Source organism: Talaromyces proteolyticus, assembly GCF_021365285.1.
Source record: "Talaromyces proteolyticus strain PMI_201 chromosome Unknown BGW36scaffold_1, whole genome shotgun sequence".
Lineage (NCBI taxonomy): Eukaryota > Fungi > Ascomycota > Eurotiomycetes > Eurotiales > Trichocomaceae > Talaromyces > Talaromyces proteolyticus.
In genome coordinates, this window is record NW_025764277.1 from 772,612 (window position 1) to 791,809 (window position 19,198).

The 19,198-nt window shown below is 48.1% G+C and overlaps 6 protein-coding genes across 6 annotated transcripts; 1 reads left to right on the forward strand and 5 right to left on the reverse strand.

Moving 5' to 3' along the window:
* Positions 1–346: 346 nt before the first annotated feature.
* On the reverse strand, positions 347–2,696 carry BGW36DRAFT_284475 (glycoside hydrolase superfamily; the record flags this gene model as incomplete). Its single annotated transcript, XM_046210243.1, has 3 exons — positions 347–773; positions 836–1,851; positions 1,902–2,696. 3 exons carry the CDS (start codon positions 2,694–2,696, stop codon positions 347–349), a joined length of 2,238 nt encoding a protein of 745 aa, XP_046077565.1.
* A 990-nt stretch (positions 2,697–3,686) lies between these two features.
* On the reverse strand, positions 3,687–4,305 carry BGW36DRAFT_4344 (uncharacterized protein). Its single transcript, XM_046221394.1, has one exon. The coding sequence runs from the start codon at positions 4,088–4,090 to the stop codon at positions 3,743–3,745; it is 348 nt and encodes a 115-aa protein (XP_046077566.1). The 5' UTR covers positions 4,091–4,305; the 3' UTR covers positions 3,687–3,742.
* Positions 4,306–4,520: 215 nt separating this feature from the next.
* On the reverse strand, positions 4,521–6,534 carry BGW36DRAFT_285260 (kinase-like domain-containing protein; the record flags this gene model as incomplete). The annotated part of the gene is made up of 7 exons (XM_046210306.1): positions 4,521–5,106; positions 5,163–5,617; positions 5,674–5,829; positions 5,890–6,094; positions 6,152–6,263; positions 6,316–6,438; positions 6,492–6,534. 7 exons carry the CDS (start codon positions 6,532–6,534, stop codon positions 4,521–4,523), a joined length of 1,680 nt encoding a protein of 559 aa, XP_046077567.1.
* A 3,263-nt stretch (positions 6,535–9,797) lies between these two features.
* Positions 9,798–10,607, reverse strand: BGW36DRAFT_366492 (uncharacterized protein). The gene is made up of 2 exons (XM_046214757.1): positions 10,423–10,607; positions 9,798–10,341 (listed from the first exon to the last, which is right to left on the reverse strand). The coding sequence occupies exons 1-2, from the start codon at positions 10,433–10,435 to the stop codon at positions 10,172–10,174; spliced, it is 183 nt and encodes a 60-aa protein (XP_046077568.1). The 5' UTR covers positions 10,436–10,607; the 3' UTR covers positions 9,798–10,171.
* Positions 10,608–13,844: 3,237 nt separating this feature from the next.
* On the reverse strand, positions 13,845–14,423 carry BGW36DRAFT_392682 (uncharacterized protein; the record flags this gene model as incomplete). Its single annotated transcript, XM_046217725.1, has 1 exon — positions 13,845–14,423. One exon carries the CDS (start codon positions 14,421–14,423, stop codon positions 13,845–13,847), a length of 579 nt encoding a protein of 192 aa, XP_046077569.1.
* Positions 14,424–17,493: 3,070 nt separating this feature from the next.
* Positions 17,494–19,134, forward strand: BGW36DRAFT_392683 (glutathione synthetase; the record flags this gene model as incomplete). The annotated part of the gene is made up of 1 exon (XM_046217726.1): positions 17,494–19,134. The coding sequence occupies one exon, from the start codon at positions 17,494–17,496 to the stop codon at positions 19,132–19,134; it is 1,641 nt and encodes a 546-aa protein (XP_046077570.1).
* Positions 19,135–19,198: the final 64 nt, after the last annotated feature.

A 19,198-nucleotide genomic window follows, 5' to 3' on the forward strand; every position in this document is an offset into this window, starting at 1 on the left:
AAACTGATGGGATCCTTGATTATAGAGTTATAGCTCTACTGGCGCCGCTCTTTCCTCATCGGGCCACGTTATCCTAATCATGGGATCCTGTGGAAGGCTTCAAGGAATAAATGCATTGCTTGTGTCATACATTTCTTGCAGAATTCCCAGTAATTGGTATCCCCCTTTCAATGGAGGAACATGCCATGAAAGATCAATATGTATAGTGTAAATATATATACTAGAAACGACTTTCTGAGATATGAGCCAATCGATATGTTACAAAATCAAATCAAACCAACTCCGTCGGCCCTGATGCAAGCGCCAAAAGTTAGAGGCTAAACAAAAGCAATCAAGACAACTCCGATCAGTAATATTCAGGCAAAGTCCCAAAATCAGGGATCGCATCCCCACACTTGAAAGATGGCTCATACGCCAGTTTTGGCATAAACCCTCCATCTCTCGCCTGTTTGTAACTCCACTGCGGCGCAGATTCAGTCTGCCAGGTCCAATAAAACCATCCCATCATTTTCTCGAACCCGTAGATTTGTGATTCGGCATATGTTTGTAGGAACTTTTTGTAGTCGTCGCTGTACGATGAGACGGCGGCATTGGCCATGTCGCAGCTACAGGTTGTTCCTTTCCTGTTGCTGTTGCCTGTGGCTGTGGGACAGCGAGGATCGGATGTTGAGCCTATATTCCCTGCCCAGCGTGTGCCGGAGCCTACGTTGTTCAGGTATTGGGCGCAGTCTGTGTCAGCTTGGGAAAACTCGCCGCAGATTGTTGGACCCCAGCTTGGATTTCGCCGTTAGATTTAGATGATAGAGGCTCAAAAATGGAGAAAGAAGAAACTTACCCGTTGGTCGTACTATTGACTTTCTCTAGCATCGGTAACCAGGACGTACATGTCAAGTTGATTTTGTCGGCATGGGCTAAGTCGATTTCGTTGACGTTAAAGATGGTATATTGATGGGTGTCCAGCAACAAATTAGAAGGCACATCAGTCTTCATAATGTACTGCCATTTGTCCAGGTTCAAGAACCCATCGCCCATTGAGATCATGGCCTTGATACCATTCTTTTGCACTATATCGGTTGCCTTGACTGTCCAATTAAGTACCGTTGCAATATCAAGTGTAAGTAGTGGTGGTTCATTGGCGAGACCGTATATAGTTACAATATTTTTGTATCGATCTTGGGCAAAGAATTGGGAAAGTTGGTCATGAATGTCCAAGGAACGTTGAGCATTCAAAGCTCCATCCGTTCCGTTGAGCCATCCAATTAATCCTTGTCTGCCGCTGTGATTATAGCCATTCTGACTACCAGGTAGGCCGTGTAGGTCAAGGTTGACTCGTATCCCATATTTCCGACAATACTCAATAGCTCTTAGGAGGTATCTCCAAGCTATCTTCTCGACATAGGGGTCATCCGGATACGTTGTCACCGCCCAGTATGAGTAAGGAATTCGGACATGGTCAAGCCCAGCAGCTGCGATTTCTGCAAAATCCTCTTCTTGGATGAATGTGGCATAGTGCGCCTCAATTGTTGATGCAGCGGATGAACCCAGCTTCTGGGACAGAGTATACTCGTCTACAATACCGGCGGTGATTGGGTACTGAGCGAAAAATGACGGTGTGATGAATGGTTCGATTGAGAGCCATCCACCGATATTTACACCTCGAATAGGTGAGCTTCCATACGGAAAGCTGTTTTTTAAAGCCGGAACATTGCTATTTGGCTGCGCTGAATCATCCCATGTTGAATTGAGGCCCATTATTGGCAGACCACCGACAGTTTCATTTGTATATGTCAAGTTAAAGTCCCGAGTGTCATACCATGTGAAAGGGTCAAAGTAGGTTCCTTGTGCAGCCGCCTGAAGAGTGTTAGCTTACCATTTTGTAAGAATGGGGGTGAAGAACTTACTGGTATGCTGTCCCTTGAGATGCTCGAAAGGCTGGATGTTAAATTGCTTGTAGAGCTGCCAGGCGAGTCACCGCTGCTCGAGCTGCCTGTGCTATTATTATTCTGGTTTTGCTTCTTGGACACGACGATTGCAACTGGGATCACGATGGCAAGAATAAGAACAATCACCCCAAGAGCTATTAAAAGCTTTTTTCGCCTTTTCCAAAACGGCTCTCCATCATCATCATCATCATCACCACCATCCTTTTCCCTGCCTCCATTTTCACGCCCTCCGCGGCCGCCGCCAAAGATCGGGCCACCACCTCCGCCTCCTCGCCTCCAAAATTTTAGCTTATTGCTTCGCCCTTCTTCCATGACTGCTCCCGAGACCAATCGTCTCTTTTGGGACTGGCGAGGAGACTCGGCGTTATGCTCATCATAGTTCTTCTCATCCAAAACTTCATGCCGTCGCCGTCGTTTTTTGTCTACCCGAAGGTCCTCATTAGGAATATCTCGAGTCCGATCCTGCCGGCTCATTCGTTTGTATTCTCGCCCTTTTCCTTGCTCGTAGTGCTCATTGAGCTTAGCTAGAGCGTCAGCGCTGAGTAGCTGTGACGCACTATTCGTCGAGTCGGTACTCGTATGTTTCGCTGCCGTACGCTCTCGTTCTCGTTCCTTGTGACGCTGTCTGCGCAACTCTCGATCTCGCTCTCTATCACTGACATCTTCGTCATGCCTCGGCCGATGTCTTCTTTCTCTCACCGGACTCCCATCTCGAGCACGACTCGTCCCTCTTCTATACCCTTCACGGTCCATGCGCTTCTTCGGCGATGTAGCGGGTGACTCTTTTGCTTTTGGCGCCCGCTCTCTGCGATATTCTTCCTTTGGTCTCGTTCGCCGCGGACTAGGTCGTGTCTCGTCCGGGGATCTCGTCGGTCGTCTTGATGAGCGCCTTGCTTGTCTGGTTGCTGCTTCTTCCGCATCATCATCTTGTTCTTCTACTTCGACTTCCTGGTATTCGTGAGATTCGTAGCCTCGTGATTGGCCTCGTCGCGAAGTGCGATGCCGGCGGTAATAGCCGTCATTATAATTATTATCGTCATCTATATCGTCGTCTCGATCGTACCGTCGACGAGAACTATATGCCCGTTCGCGGTCACGGTCACGCTCGCGATTACGATCGCGAGTACGTGATTGACTCGGCATGTATTTATTTCCTGATGGTAGCAATCTCAAAGATCTTGCACTCGATTGAATTTCGAACCAATCCAACACAACATCAATTTCCGATACGGAGAGAAGTAGAATAGGGGTTAAATGATGACGCAGAAGCCCGAGCTTTTCGTGCGGTCGGGCTTATATGTAACCCAATGGCCTAATAATCCAAAATGGTAAATAAATGCGGCTGTTTATTTGGTGAGGATGGGGGGGGAAGAAATCGTACGCGCGTCTGGTCAATTAGAGCCCGAGACAAACCCAAAACCTCCTCTACCTACTCTCATCACAAGACGTCCCAAGACCGCCCAGCGAAGCCGAGATTTTTGGGTATGACGGTTTTGGAAGCGCCGCCGAGACAAGAAGATCGATTTGACTTTTGGTCTCTTCAAAAAGCTGTGCCGCCATGAAATGCCAAGCATGTCTAGCCCCTCGGCGCCAATGTGCCAATAATAGAGGATGCCTGGGTGCCATGTTGGTGTTGTTGGCTGCGGCGTTGCCACGACAACGCAGGCGGTGGGGTGCAAATCGATAAATCGTATTCTCGTAGGACCAACAAGTGTAGAGCTGCGAGAGATGGTTAAGAGGTATTAATAGCAGTGGTATCAACGAACATAAAGCGAGATCGATCGACATGGCGATCGTGCTTAAGGTTGTTCTACGGAGAATTGGAAGTTGTGGAAGGAATGAGAAATGGAATGGGTATTTATTATTTTGATTGGTTCTGTCCAGACAACTGCACGTGGGAAGCCCACAAACAACAACAACAACCTTTGCAGTCTCAGATATCTATCAATGATACAATGAAAAAAGATTCGGTAATTACAAGAAAAACGGGATTCATCGTAGAGGCAAAACGATGGGGTATGCACATGATCGTCAAGTATCCACCGGTGAAAGAAAACACAAGGCAGGAGATTGAAAATTTTTGGAATTATTACAGACGTCATGAAAAGAGGAAAAGGAAGAAAAAGTAACAACAATACGCCATGCATACGAGACCATTATGATGCTGCCGACCGTATAGCCGTTCGATGCCGATGAGGGTGCGGGCGAGTCATTTGATGAAAGCGGAAGAAGGCGGCATGTAAAACTCACTGCCTGAGAACTGGGTATAGAAAATACATTTCGAAAGACGCATCAATCGAACAACGCAGCCAACGAGGTCGTATGCTTTCCTTGAAGAATTCATACACGAGCAATGTGAGCTTCCAGTGATGTCTCTCAAACTGCAACCAGCCGCAGAATGTCGCAATAGGTCTGCATAGTTGAGCAGATCATAGAGCGAGAGCTCAGCTCCCATTGGTGTTCCCTAGGCTGCTCGGCTGCGTCAACACTAGGTTGCGTTCAAAGGGTAACCCGATCAACAACATTAGAGGAAACCAAAATTGTTTGCAGGCGCATTAGTAGCTTGCTTGGCCTCGATCAACTTATGATGTGCCGAGCACCCTCCTTACCAAGAACACCAGGTTCAGTAGGCTTGGGGCTGCGTTCGCGTCCCTTCTTGCGGTTCAGGAACGCCAGCATGCCACTATTCGGTGGCTTTTGGCCTTTATTAAGTAATGCTTCATATCCTTCTGCAGGGAGAGTAGTACTCTGGTCTGCCAGCTCACTCCAGCTGCCCGTTTCTTCCAAAACCATCTGAACACCGCCGCCTTTGCTCATCTTTCGCGTGGCTCCTCTCGTGCGAAGGTTTGACGGCAATGGTGGAAGTGGACGGCTAAACGATGGCGCAGCAGATGGTGAAATAGGGGAAGGTGCTGAAGTCACCGGTGGCCGGTTGTGCGACGATCGAGAAACGTTCTCTTCTTCAGGTAAAGGTACAACAACATTAGGAGGTGCGTTAGGGTTAGTGAAGGGTTTGTCGGCGTAGTTAGGAGGGGATGTCCCACTCATCGAGTTTGACTGAGACATCTGTCGTGAGTGTAACGATCCAGATCCAGTATTAGTGCCATTAGAAAGAAGGTGATCTTCGGGATCGCATGTTGCTGCCAAAGCAGCGGCCGCATTACTAAATCAATATGTAAGCTCAAGTCATCTTAATGTCAAGTCATGAGTAAACCGCACCCGTTGTACGACACCTGTGTGTAATCAAATGGTTCGAACATGGTCTCAATGACACGGTGAAGCTCGTCCTCACGAATCTCCTTGGCTGTAGCGTCATCTCTTAATTCTGCTCGAGGTTTCTGTCTCCGCGCCCTTGCTTCCAATGGCGCTTCTTCCAAGAGTAGCTCCTCCAAGTCATATGTCGCGTCGAAGTTAGTTTTATCGCTCGACGGCGTGAAGATTGGGTCGATCTCCTTTCTTTCCAATGCCCCAAAATCGATTTCCGCAAAGAATTCGTGCGATGTGAATGTTTCAAAGCCGGTTGCTCCGATTCGCTTACTTCGGTCTTTTTCCATCAAAGCCGATAGAGCTCGCAAGCATGGGACTGATACGGCCGGGTTTGTGACATAGTATTTGGGTTGTGCTTTCGTAATGGATTCACTGAGGGTGTCCTGGCTGCGACCTTCGAACGGGCGCTAATTGGGGCACGTCAGATTGAAGAAAAGAATGTGAAGTTGTGCTTGAGGGTTACCTTGTTGTAAATGCACTCATAAAAAGTCACACCTAGCGACCACCAATCAACTTCATTGTAATAACCCCCTCCTTCGTAGACTTCTGGGGCTAAGTAGGCCAAGGTCCCTGATTTACTCGTCAATGGTTTGCCGGGCTTAAAATCGGACGCAACGTTCTATTTCACAGTGGTCAGCTTTCCCATATCCAAGACCAGACCCTTCAGTATGGGACTTACGAAATCAGCCAAGTGGACATGACCTTGGGAATCCAGAAGAACATTGTCTGGTTTCAAATCACGGTGGACAATGCCTTGTAAGTGGATATATCTCAATGCGCATCCCAATTCAGCGACCCAAAACCGGACAGCTTCTTCCGTGAAACATTTTCGCGAGATATGGAATCGTAAGTCACCACCGTTCATGAGATCGACAACAATGTAGCTATACCGAAATTAATAAAGCCGACTTCTGGGATGGTAATTCTTGCGAAAGACTCACATGTATTCCATGTCCTGAAAACTGTAGCGCAAGTTGCATAGAAATGGATGATTGAGGTGTTCCAGCATACGTCTCTCTCGGATGATATTGCGGACACTTTCTGAACGGACCACTATTGATATTGCGTTAGGGGATACAAACACAATTCCCAGCACAATGCATACCTTCTTCTTTACGAATGTACTTTAAGGCAAAAGTCAAGCCTGAGTCCTTTCTCTCAACAATTCGGACCTTGCCAAATGCACCCTTGCCCACGACACGAAGGAGACGGAAGTGATTGAGATTCACTATCAAGAGTTACATGTCAGACAAGCCATTGACCCTCATGGCAAAAACTCACCTTCGTCGGTGAAAACCACCGGCTTTCCTTGGGAGTTTCCCATCTTCTGTAGCGAAGTACAAAAGGCTGAACGCAAAATCTAATTGGCGATCCCCGTCATTACAATTTCCGTTCGCGCTATGGGAGAGCTTCTTGTGCGGGTAGATGTGAGCGGAAAGTACCCTCAATCCTATCGACAAGATCGGATTTGGGCAGTCCGAAACGAGGTTGGATTCTGGGGCGAGGCGAGAGTTTATTAACCCAATCGAGGTCGTGCCGCCCTAGAGAATCGTTTGCTAGACGAGATTGGCTGGGTTGTACTTCTCGAATGCGACCGACAGTAGCGCAGCCGTAGGCCTGGTATAATTCGACCGTTATGCAGAATGCTCCTTGCCGCAGGGCATGCAAAGGCGCCGTGGATGAGTGATCTCAAACAAGCACGGGTGATAGATCAAACACGGCGTTTGTAGCAGCCACGGTCATTGGAAAGGCGAGCGGTGGGACAGGCAAACAGGCACAATCGAGAACCGGGGTGGCCGGTCAATAGGGGACGAAACGGCGACTCCTAAATGTTATTACTGTTTTGCGAGGACGCCAGCGGGGGGGCGACGATAGACGACGACTGGGCCAGGCCAGGATTTCTGGGCGGCGCTGTCAGGATCGAGGTCCGAGGGTCGTGACGAACGGGCGAGGATAGGAATCGAGTCAAAAGGAGGGCGATTAGGGAGGAAGCGGGGGGAGGCAATGACCGTCAGCAGGAGTAGAAAGAGATGCAAAAGAGAGAAGACAGGGCAGCTTGGGAGGCTGGCAATTCAAGCAGCGGTGGAGAAAAGAGGAGGACACAGAAAGACAGAGAGAGTAGTTGTTAACTTAGTAGCGTAATTATTAGTAGTAGTTTGTAATAATAAGAATAACGGGGCAGGCGTGGCAGGCGTGGCAGGCGGGATGGGCCACGACCCAGGTTGTACGGCAGGAGCAGCAACTACGCGGAGCCCAGCCAGAACTCTGTCCTTCCTCGACCTAATTACACAGTCCAGCGCGAGACTGTCACTGAGCGCATCCTGAGGACACAGGCATTCTTGTGCCCGGTCCGCTAACCTGCCTGCTCTAGCTACGTCGCTAACTAGCCCTTAGGCACAGTGACACTGGCTGCCATGGTGCATGCGGCGCGGGAACCTCTGGACGTTTCGCTGCTCCTGATCGTCCGTGGTGTGCGTCTTGTTCTTGTTATTGCTTAGAACAGTGGACCGTGGAACTACGATGCCCAGCTGACCATTCAACCAGTTACGACCTAATGTCCGTACAATTAATTATACGCTGTCCGGCGTTTGTTCCACCGTCACCCACTTGTCATACATTCGGATGCCAGAACCAGATACAGATACAGATACAGATACAGATACAGATGCCAGATGGCCGCCCGCCAGCAGCCAGCGGATGACAATCCTGCTCAGTGTTCGTCCGAACCAATAAATTAGCCGGCACATGGACACGGAACCATCGCTGTTAGTCTCTCGGCTGGCACGCCGAGCATTTCCAGACTGGAGGCGCTTTTGGGGCGGATGTGCAGTGGTCGACGAGTCACCGCCGCAGCCCCAAAAGCAGGTAGATCACGTGGGATGAGCCGTGTTGATTGGCGATGCAGCAGTCTCGCATTCCGTCATGGCAGCCTAAAGGACTAGGCCGCCGTTAGCAACACAACAATTACAATATCACATCGATCATAAGCCGTACTATATAGCACAGTCTACGCTAGCTGCAAATCACAGTGCAGGGTGTGTCTTCAATCTTGAACTGGGAAAATCCAAAGCAGGGCCAATTGCGCGCTGCGGGCGGAGTCTCCACTCATCGTCTCTTAAAACAGCTCTCAAGGATGCATGAATGCAGTTCATTTCTCCATGTTAGATAACAAGGACTAGCCATCTCCAGCTGTCTTGATTGGCCTGTTTGGCTCTTGCAGATCTCCGTCCGTCCCATTTGTTTTATCTCTCGGAAACTGAAGTGACGCGGCGCCGATCGCTTTGAGTTGATACTGTCCCTGTTTGCTCTTCGCAACCACTAAGAAAATCACAGGATTCACCTCGATCCGAGTCCTCTCCTAAGGATTTTATATCACGACTCAAAAATCTGACATCCTTTTGCTCTGAAAATAGTTGTGAGATGAAACAGCAGTGTCGGAGATTACTCATGACAAGTGGACCCGGCCGATTGCCTTTCTGCGAGCTACCGGCGCTCCTTTGACGTGTCAGGGTATACTGATGCTTATATTAATCTCATAATTTCAACAATGCCGCAATCCGCCCATTCGGACTGACAGGTCTCCCTATCAGATTTCAGTCTGTTTCTAGAAAAATCGCTAAACCACTAGTCAAAGAAAGTCAGACGGGTCCAGCTTGAATAATTGTTACCATTGAATGCTAAACCTCCGCCATACAAAGACAATCTGCTAGTCGGAGATGAGACTTTGTCTACCCCGGCAGACTAAATATTGAATCATTATACCAAACCATGCCGAGTGGCTTACAAACGTCCATTTTTGATGACATTAACACCCGAGGTACAAAAGCCAGCCACTAATTTGTTTTGTCCGGACAATTAATCACCAACACTAGGTATGCTAATTTGGGAAACGGCCATAACATCAATCAAAGCTCTCATTCATCTCAGTGTTGTCACCCGACATTTGCGTTAGGATCCATAAACAATAACTAGTTGGGCTGCGACAGAATCAACTGAATTATTTCTTCTATTAGATCAAAGGATCGGAGAAATCATGTCCATGGCCGGTCATCCTCTGCAGGTACTGCCTCTTTAGTATTAGCACAAGGAACAATTATACATGGTGCTATGTGGAACCGAAGGCTAGATACGGATCTGGCATCGTCAGAGGCCTACCGGTTGCACGATGAATAGCCAGCCAACTGGTCAACCGCCAGAGATCAATGTTTCGTCCTGGGGGCCGCTTATTCCCGATTCCACGGAAAGATAGTACAACCGACCCTAAATAATAATCTAATAATCAGAGTACTAGTAATCACGGCTTACTGAGCAACACAAAGAGGTTAGATGGCTTGTGCAGGGAGTAGATGTCCCTGGTAAACCCTAATAACCCTGCTATATCTATGTGCGACCACCAGGCCTTGCTGGCGCATTAACGCATCAGAGACTGGAGCCATAACCGGGGAATTTTGGCCCCAACCTGCCTTCGTATTACGCGGCCACAGGAAAGTGGCGGATGAGTTGAGTTGTCAAGGCCGCTTAGGTCTGTTATTTCGACCTTATTTTTTTATGCGAAATAGATTCTGTAATTCGGAGCAGGGGTCCGACGGCAGGATTGACCAAGGATCAGCGGTCACGATCAGGTTTGAGAATAATTGATTCTAACTGTCTTTGGTAGTCCCTAAAATAAGAGCCTTCATATTATTTACATGACCTCCTGTCTGGCTTCGATCAATCATGCACACGATAGATATATCATCGTACATATAGCCGTAAACCGACAAAAAGCCCGCTGCAACCATGCGTCTCTCAAGTATAATATCACAAATATGCTTTCCAAAAATCCCAATGCAAGACGAAGCTTAACCGCGTATTCAATGCGCCGTACAAAATAATATTACATTTCGAATCATCGTATCAGAGTCGTCTTTTTTTTCTCTCTTCTTCTTTCTTCTTTGTTTATAGTTTGATTTATCGTTTTTTTATTTCGCTTTTCCGCCCTTGGTGGCTTCAAGGAATAGAACCTTTTTCCGTACTACCGGATCGTATTTGAGCATACTGAGTGGTCGGTGGGTGCGTGGTCGGATCATTGTTCTGTAGAAACCGGTCATAGCCATGGAGATGAGGCGGACACTGATGGTTCGGGATTTTCCTGGAGTAGTGGCCGTTAGTTTAAATTTTATCAAAATGTGTCAAGTAGCATAATAATTCAAAATGATATGGAAGAGTATACCTTTTTTCGCCATTTTGTCCAGTTGAAATTGTAGAACGATTCGGCGTCGATTTTGAGGTCTCGTTTGCCACGTCGTGTGTTTGCGATAACTATTCTCGTGGAACAGAAAGGGCGACTATTCCGCTGAGCGGGTTTGTCAAGCCACGCAGGTGCTGTACGTGAAATCAATTGATATGCTTGGTAGCTGATGTTGATGTTCAGTTTGCGGGTGAAAGTTGATATCCGAAGCCACGTGATAATCCATATCAGGACTAGCGTGATTCTTTCCTATAGACCTAACTTCATCATGGATGGACACGAACTTCCTTCTCAATCGAATTATAACTTTTGAATCTGCTTCAGATCATGATGCACGTAGGCATGATGAAATACGCACGTTCTACTTCCGAAGTCTGTATAGACATACATTTCTCCCACATACAAAAACATGCTGATCCATGGACTGCCATCTCGAGGCATATGCGAAAAATCGATTACGCATGCTAACCAAATTCAGTACAGATTTACAAACTCTTATGTATCGTACTCTTATGTATGTATACATTGAGGTCAATATAACCTCTAGTGCAACCCACAGCTCCGATGGTTGCATCCAGGTTCAATATCTTCCTAACCCAAGTCTAACCCAACTTCCAGATTCGTCTACAACCTTGACAGAGCTCAAACCATCAACTAATATTCTCGTCATCGCACATCCTCAAAGTTAGTCAACAACAGTCATCAACGTTCCAACATCAGAGCTATATATAAGAGAAACCAGTAACAGCTTGATACTCCATACTATGGACAGCATCTGAAACTAGTCAACATTCGCACACCCCCCACCCAATGATCAAGAGTACATCAACATTTGAATCTGTCAAAGCTCCAGATCGTAGATGCATGCCGATATATAACGCCTGCCTACATGTCCTCCGAGCGGTGATCCGGTTTCAGGGATAGATTTCAACTATGCCGGAAGTGGGAGGCTAGTTTGTCTTATATGGCCTGCTGACCAGGATAAGACCAGATAAGACATGTCTTTGAACCTGTTTACTGTTTATACCGGGCAATTTTTACGATTCAAGATCGACGTGCTGCAGCTGAGGCCCGAGCCTTCCGTGCGGGGATTATATGCAAAGGGCCGCGTGAACATAGTAATATTACTATCAGGATCGCTCCCCGACGAAGATGTATCAATATTATCAACCCGGTATTAGACGGTACATATAGTATAGTGCTGATAGCGTCCGTCATGGAGGGGCAGCGGCCATCAGATGATGATCATGATAGATAGTGCGGCCTAGTTCGAAACGAGAAATTAATTACCTACACCTCCAATATCAAATTACCGAAGATGAACGTACCCATCTCCCTACTTCCATCAGATTCTGTGCATGACCAAAAGCATCCGCGATGCAAACACAAATGTCAAAGGGCGCGCCGAATGACGTTGTCAAGTACATATGAATTACCGTACCCAAAACCCCATAATACACAAACCCACACATTTCAAGGTTGGTTTCACTCGTCACCAGACCATAAGCCACACACCCTCATTTTGCTTTTTTTACTGCTTGACGTGATGATGCAGGTGTCGCGCGCCCGGCACAGCTTATTTCTATCGCTAGGATGTTTTCGGTCGGGTCGTCACCAGCCACAGTTAGTATGGAATCATCGCTTAGTTGTCGAATTATAGAGAGAAAAAGAAAGGCAGCTGAAGCGATCACTGCTTATTGGTCGATGCACATGACCTCCGTCTCGGGCGCTCAACTTAGTCTTACGCAAATATGTATTTTAGTTTTTCGGATCATTGCTGTATCAGCCCGTCGGTATTATAAAATAGAATTTTTCTAATATAACTTTTGAAAATGGAATATATGATATGCGACCTGATTCCAAACACCAGGACCAAAAACTTAAATATCCAATGAAACATACCCCGGCTGAAACAATACACATATTGTCTCTCGATAATTAATCAGGACGACGTAGATAAAACGGGGGTAATGAGGACTACTTTCCACACAGACTTGGTATTGGCCTAACCTTCAAAAGTTCAAACTAAGCTTCCGACGTAATCGTGTCCGACTGCGCCCCAAGTCAATGACCATGACGGCAGAACTTTAATTTTTCTCACCAACTAAACGTATTCAATTTCTACATGTAGTGCGGCTGACGAGAAAATACTAATTGCGGATGATAATTTTCTTTTTTTAATTTGAGGATTGTATACTCTCTCCCGGTACAACTACCTGTGTACTGTAAAGAATTATCGATCAAGTATATATATAGTTAGTTATCTGTCAACGGTATACAGTACATACATACATTGTATCATCGATGTCTCTTATGACTCACAACCATGCCAAAGCGAAGATCTAAAGTGCGGGGTAAACAATGAAGATTCCATATTCAATAGAATATGCAAGTACATATGTAATCGCAAACACCAACAATCGTTCAGAATTGAAAAGTGAGTCATACAGGAACTACCAGCTTATCGATAACCTAAGTCAGCGCGCACAAGCAGTCCAGACCTCAACATGCCCCTCTTGACATCAGCATTATAAACATTATATGCCGGAAGAGGTTACGCATTATGCAACGGGAGTGGGCTGCAGAGATCCACATGTATGGCGTTTTCTATGGATTTTGTGTGGTGAGTCATTCGTTGGAAGAAGGGGGGTGGGAGTTGGGTAATGGCACAGAGTAAAGATGATAATAGATACTGAGATGACTGCTGTGGATAGAGGAGGCGGAGGCTGTGTTTGGGCTAGCTTGCTTGGGGTGGATCCAAGTAGGATAAGCCTAAGGCTATGCACTCAACACGGCGGGACGGTGGAGCGGGTCACTTTCTACACTTTGACTATTGATACAATTATAGCACATGGTATTGATCAAGTGTGTTATCGAGAATAGTGTCATTCAGAGTGAAGAGTAAATAGTAAATACATGTTAGATAATCATAACTCTTACATGAATATAATTGCACAAAAGAAAGGACCAATCGTAGTAAACAATGGTTCATGGTGCACGGCACGGGCCGCGCTGGCCACGGCTGCAACCAATCAGGTTGCATCTTCGGGTGACCTATGCAGTATGCAGTAGCAAAGCGTAGTAGGACTTTTGGTCTGCATTCTGACTGGTGACTCATTTGTAGCCGCATCAACATTCAACTTCAACTAATCAAAAGTCGACGAGAGTGAAAATTTTCGAGAATATGTGACCGCAGACTTCCTGGAAGTATCTCAACAGGAAGGAGCTCGTTATTGGTTTGTCGATTGTTGCATTAGTTTCGAATCAAACGCAATTTTGGACTCGGATCATTCGTTGCGACTTGCGCGCAATGGGAACTAGACCGGTTCGAGGAACTCGCAGGGAGGCAAAGATCAGGATCTTTTCATATATAGTTTTTGTACTGCCATCAATGCTTGCGCGATTCAGCGGCGCACTCGAATGTACCGACGCCCCTGACGGTCAGCCCGGTCGGATTCGTATAGGGAGCCACGGTTGGGAGAGGACCGCTCAGACCGCTCAGATCGCTCGGGTTCGTATACCGAGGAACGGTTCGGGGAGGATCGAGGATAGACAATGACTCGACGACGAGTGCGAGGAGCGCGTTCGATAATCTCAGTGACCGCCTCAGCTGGTCGTCGAGGTCCGACGGGGTAGGAGGCATCGTAGCTGATCACGGGTTGCCGGTCATGATGCAAGCGGAGACCTTCTTCGATGGCGAGTAGCAGACGACGAGAGGACTTGAAGCCGCGTGGAATACGGACGAGGATCTGGTCGACGGAAGAGAAAGCCTTTCCTTCTTTGCTGAAGACATAATTGGCGACGTCGGTGGCATACTGTAAGCCACGCTCACACAAGGAGCGGCCTTCGCGGAAGGTGTCGAGTGGGTCTACGCAGCGGGAGCACTTGCTGGCGTGACCTTCAAATTCAGATAGGACAAAGGTTTCGTCGTCGGCGAGGTCACGCACCCGCGTGACGGGTTCTTCGTGACCAAGGAAAGGCATAGTGGGCGAGCGTTGAACGGGCCTGTAGTCGTAGAAAGAATCACTACGCGGCCGAGTTGACAGCACGTAGTCCAAGTAAGAGCGAGCTGGACTGCGAGGGGACGACAGTTTGGCGGTGGTATGCGAGCTGGCTGGAAGGGACGACCGCCTATTCAAAGGCTATATAGTAGAGGACAGTGAGACACGTGCAGAAGGAGTATGTACTGCAGCGTGGCACTATAGTATAGAGTAATAAGAACAGGTGTTGAAGTAGGTGGGAGACCAGAGTATTTATATAACCAAGAGGATGGAGAGATGGTTGTTGTATAATGTGAATGCATGGTGGAGGGGGGGAGGATGCTCTTTAAAGCTTGAGCAGCATTGGCCTATCGACTATACTAGAGAGTAGAGAGGGTCTCCGGAAAGCGCAGGCAGCGGTTTACGATTACCAGCGTATCGTAACTAATACGGTACGATACCAGGTCAAGCATGGATGATGCCTGGCATCCTTGTCCACGCGCCACAAAATGCGCCCTCATGAGGACAGCGCTAGTCCTTTATAAGCCTGGCACCTGCCGCGGCAGTGTGAGTGGGCCTGCTGAGCCTGAGGGCCAAATACCGCCATTACGGTATTATTACCCTGGTGTTCTGGCTGATTTCTGTCGTGTGGCTTTGCGGCCTCGCGCCAGGCAGTGACGACGAATCCTCCGACGGAGTCAACTGCTTCAGCCTCCGGTAATACGAGCCACATCTCATACCCATGTCGTCAATGTTAACAGAGCGCCGTTTAGCACGAACACCACGACATGATTCCTGTAACCTGGACGCCGTGTATTTCGCGTACACAGATATCGCTTCCAGTACACAAGGCAGAATCAATGTAGAGCGTGGGCGACTACTGAGACGACCGCTCACACAGGGCCTCTCCTTGCGACCCTAATTATGGCATGTCCGTTTCATCGCAATCCCAAGATAGCACGTTATATTCGAGTGAGATGAACTGCTAGCGAATCCTGCTGCGGGCAGGCTCTATTTTCAGCCTCAGGAGGCTCGTGCGGATGGTGGCTCGGTCTGCGCCACGAGGTCCCTGCGAACTGTCCCCAGGAACACCATGAGACGCTTCATTTCGCGCCCGTCTTGGTTGGACGAGAGGCGCCAATTGTCCCTCGTGCGCAACGTCAACCTGCATAGACGCGACATCTCGTTATGGGTCGGAGAATTGAAGGGGCATGCTGGACATTGAGCGTGTCAGATAGCCGCCCAGCCTCCCACTAATCTCCTTTTACCAAGAGCGCGACAACTACAATCCCCTCGTTTCATTCTTTTCTTCTTTGGCGTCTACGCAGCCCGTTTGGAACACGACCAGCCTACCGATGCAGTGGGAAAGCCCCCTGTGAAACTTTTTTGCTCTGAAAATAGTACAGATTGAGGGCTAGTTATGGCTATAATTAGGGCGGGGTATGGGAACATCGCAATCTCGGCCCCAACCAGCGCTCTTGCTGGTGTGACAGAGTGAACGGCTTTGTTGTTTACAAGAAAAGAAATAATATCGAAGAAACGAGAATGGAAAGGAAACGTCACATAACGAGAGCAATTGCGAAAATGATGACAAGACGTGGCTTGATGGTGGTTGTGGCTAGGGCGGCTGTGAAGGCTAGTGTGATACAGGCTGCTAAGAACGGCGCTGGCCCATGCGCGCAGTTCAGCTGGCATCTGCCATCTCCTGCCTGTGTCCTCAGTAACGGACTTGGGTTAGATCCAGTCTGTAAGCTCTCGTATCGTGCCAATCCTTCCTGTCTGCTCTCGCTCCCGATGACGCTCCGGCGTTGAGGTTCTGCAGTCAGCCTTGCTGAGAAAGCCAACTACCTTACCCGTACCTTTCTCCCCTCCACAATCCGATTGCTGCCTGTCAGACCTTCTGAATGAATCTGCCTTACTCATAAGGTCACGGACCTGTGAAAATTTTTCTGATTTATCACCAATCTGTCCTTTTGTTGACCTTGGTGGCTTGAGGGAGCCTAACATACCCGATCATCGGCGCGGGGCCACTCTATTACAGCTGTCGCTTCCCTTGTTGTCTTCTCCCAACATCACATAACGTGACCTCAATGTACTCGATATCAATGCCTTTCTTGTAAAGTGGCCCATTACCTCTCAGGTGTCACCTTTAAGATGCTGCCTTGTCGTCTTGTTCTTGGTATCATACCTGTCATGACCGAACAGGCCCTCAATACAGTCCCTCCCCACACACACAACTTGGACAGAAACGCAATTCGTCCCTGTTCTCCGTTCTTCTCGCTCTTTCTGAGATGGATCATCCCGATGGCCGATTTCTCGGCGTCGTGCCATTGCCACCTCAGGTGATCGCGGCGCCAACTTGAAAGCGAACGCGAAGCTGCATTGAGTTCTGCTTGCTCTTGTGGTATCGGTGAATGAATCAAGAGATTGTGCCACAAGTCACTCCCCGGTGCCCATTGAGGGATATCCCTTCCTGTCAGTCAAAGGCCATGGTGTCGTCGTGCTTTGTCTCTACATGGCAGCGAACTTCCGACATCCGCCGTGATGCCACACCGCCGGTATGCCTTGTCTGTTATGTACTTGTATATCGTAGCGTATTTTCCCTTCTTCTAGTTAGCCACGTAATCATTATCGGACCTGAGGCTTTGTAGCTGATACCTATATCCACATACCTCATCCTGGTGTTCTGGTCACCGACCTGTGCCGAACAATCTGGCTATACCCACCAGTAGAGAAATCGATTGCCGAGAAAACATTGATCTCAAAGAAAGCTCCCAGTTTACATTCCACTACAATGGGATGCCGTCTATTATAACTTTTGGCTTCTCCACCCGCGAATGCGTTGGCTTCCTTGACCGCCAGATTCCCATGGGGCGCTGCTGCGGTCAGCGCCCCCACAAGCATTCGTGGTGCCATGGATATACCATTCTCTTATGCAGGCTAAAGATTTTAAACCCATGTGCCATTTTGCCAGCTCAGCAAAGTGGATCGATCGTTCTACAATTCTGACTGTCTCTTGAGCCTTATAATCAACAATAGCAATTCTTCTTGGGATGCCCCGCTCCTGACAATAATGCCAGCCTTATCAGTAATACCCGATGATCTTCCTCCCTCCATAGTCGAGTCAATCATCACCCAAATAAAAGACTACCAAGCCAACCACGGTTCTTTAATAAAAGTCATCGGCTCAGAAACAGAAAACAGTGTGCTATTACATCCAATCGGCGTGAGTGTTTTCCCAACTCTATTCCCGAGAAAATTATTCGATACGGCAATCGAGCTGCAACATATATATAATGAGCTATACTGCAAAGTTGCTGAAGATGAGGAGTGGCTGTCGACGACGACGCGAGCACTGAGAAAACAAGAACCATTGATAGATGCATTATGGACTGTGCACGAGGAAGTCGAGAGACGAAGACGGGGAAATGGGACGATGCGATATCCCAGGCAGGAGGTGTCTGCGGGGGTGTTCCGGTCTGACTACATGCTGCACCATCATCAGGATCATGATAGTGACGGCGACAGCGACGAGAAGAATTGGATGGAAAATGTGTCTCTAAAACAAGTAGAATTCAACGCGTACTCTTGCGCCGGTGGGTCGCATGCGAACAAGGTTGTTGATATGCACCGGTACCTGACTCGCACGAATGTATACGACTTTGAACTCGAGCAGACAGAGAACAGACAGACCAGAAACAATATATGTGTCAACCTATCCTCTTTACCGCGGAACCGTACAATCCACGGAATCGCATCCGTGCTCGCCTCAGCGCATGCGATGTATGGGCCACCTAAAAGCTGTCAGCATCCCACTGCCGTTCTGATGGTTGTCCAACCGAACAATTTCAACATCACCGATGAACGACCCATCGAATACGCATTATGGAACTGGGAGGAAGGGGGCTGCCCGATTCCCACCTATCGTGTTGAGTGGCAGGATGTGCTACAGTATACCTCACTTGCAGAAACAGGCGAATTGCTGTTTCATCCTAACCAAGGTCGGGCTGGCAGGAAATCCGTGGAGGTTTCGGTCGTTTATCATCGGGCTGGGTATGAGACGAAGGAATACGCCGATGAAGTTGGGATGGAAATTCGGATCCGACTTGAGCTCTCGCGTGCAATCAAGTGTCCGTCGATACTGGGGCATATCACGACGGCGAAGAAGGTTCAGCAAGCCCTTGTCGTGCCAGACGTGCTGGAACGCTGGCTGGCGCCTGACAGGGCAGGTCGGATTCGAGAGACCTTTTTTAATACGTATCCGCTCGACAATTCGACCCCGACTGGTGTCAGAGGACGGGAACTTGCCACGAATCTGCTCGCGGCAGACAACTATATCCTCAAGCCGTCGCTCGAGGGAGGAGGCCACAATATTTATGGGAGCGACATACCGAGATTCTTGGACGGTATTCCTGAAGCTCAATGGTCTGCATATATATTGATGGAGAGGATTCGTTCGCCTCGGGACATTTACAATGTACTCATGTCCTCGGATGGAATTGTTGCGGACGAGGTTGTGTCTGAGTTAGGGATTTTTGGAACTTGTCTTTGGAAGTCAACCAATTCAAGGAATGGAGGGTCAAATTGTGAGGTGATCCTGAATAATGTTGGAGGATGGTCATTCAAGACGAAGGATGCGCTGGTGGATGAGATGAGTGTTGTGAAAGGATACGGATGCTTTGATACCCCATGTTTGGTTGACACATCAAACTAATTTTTGACATCTATGTACGGAAATTGATGCAAAAGTCACATTATGAGTTGAAAATCGCTTTGCT

Bases quoted from the DNA above. Each gene is read 5' to 3' on its own strand.
- BGW36DRAFT_4344 (XM_046221394.1), bottom strand. From the start codon at position 4,090: ATGCATGGCGTATTGTTGTTACTTTTTCTTCCTTTTCCTCTTTTCATG.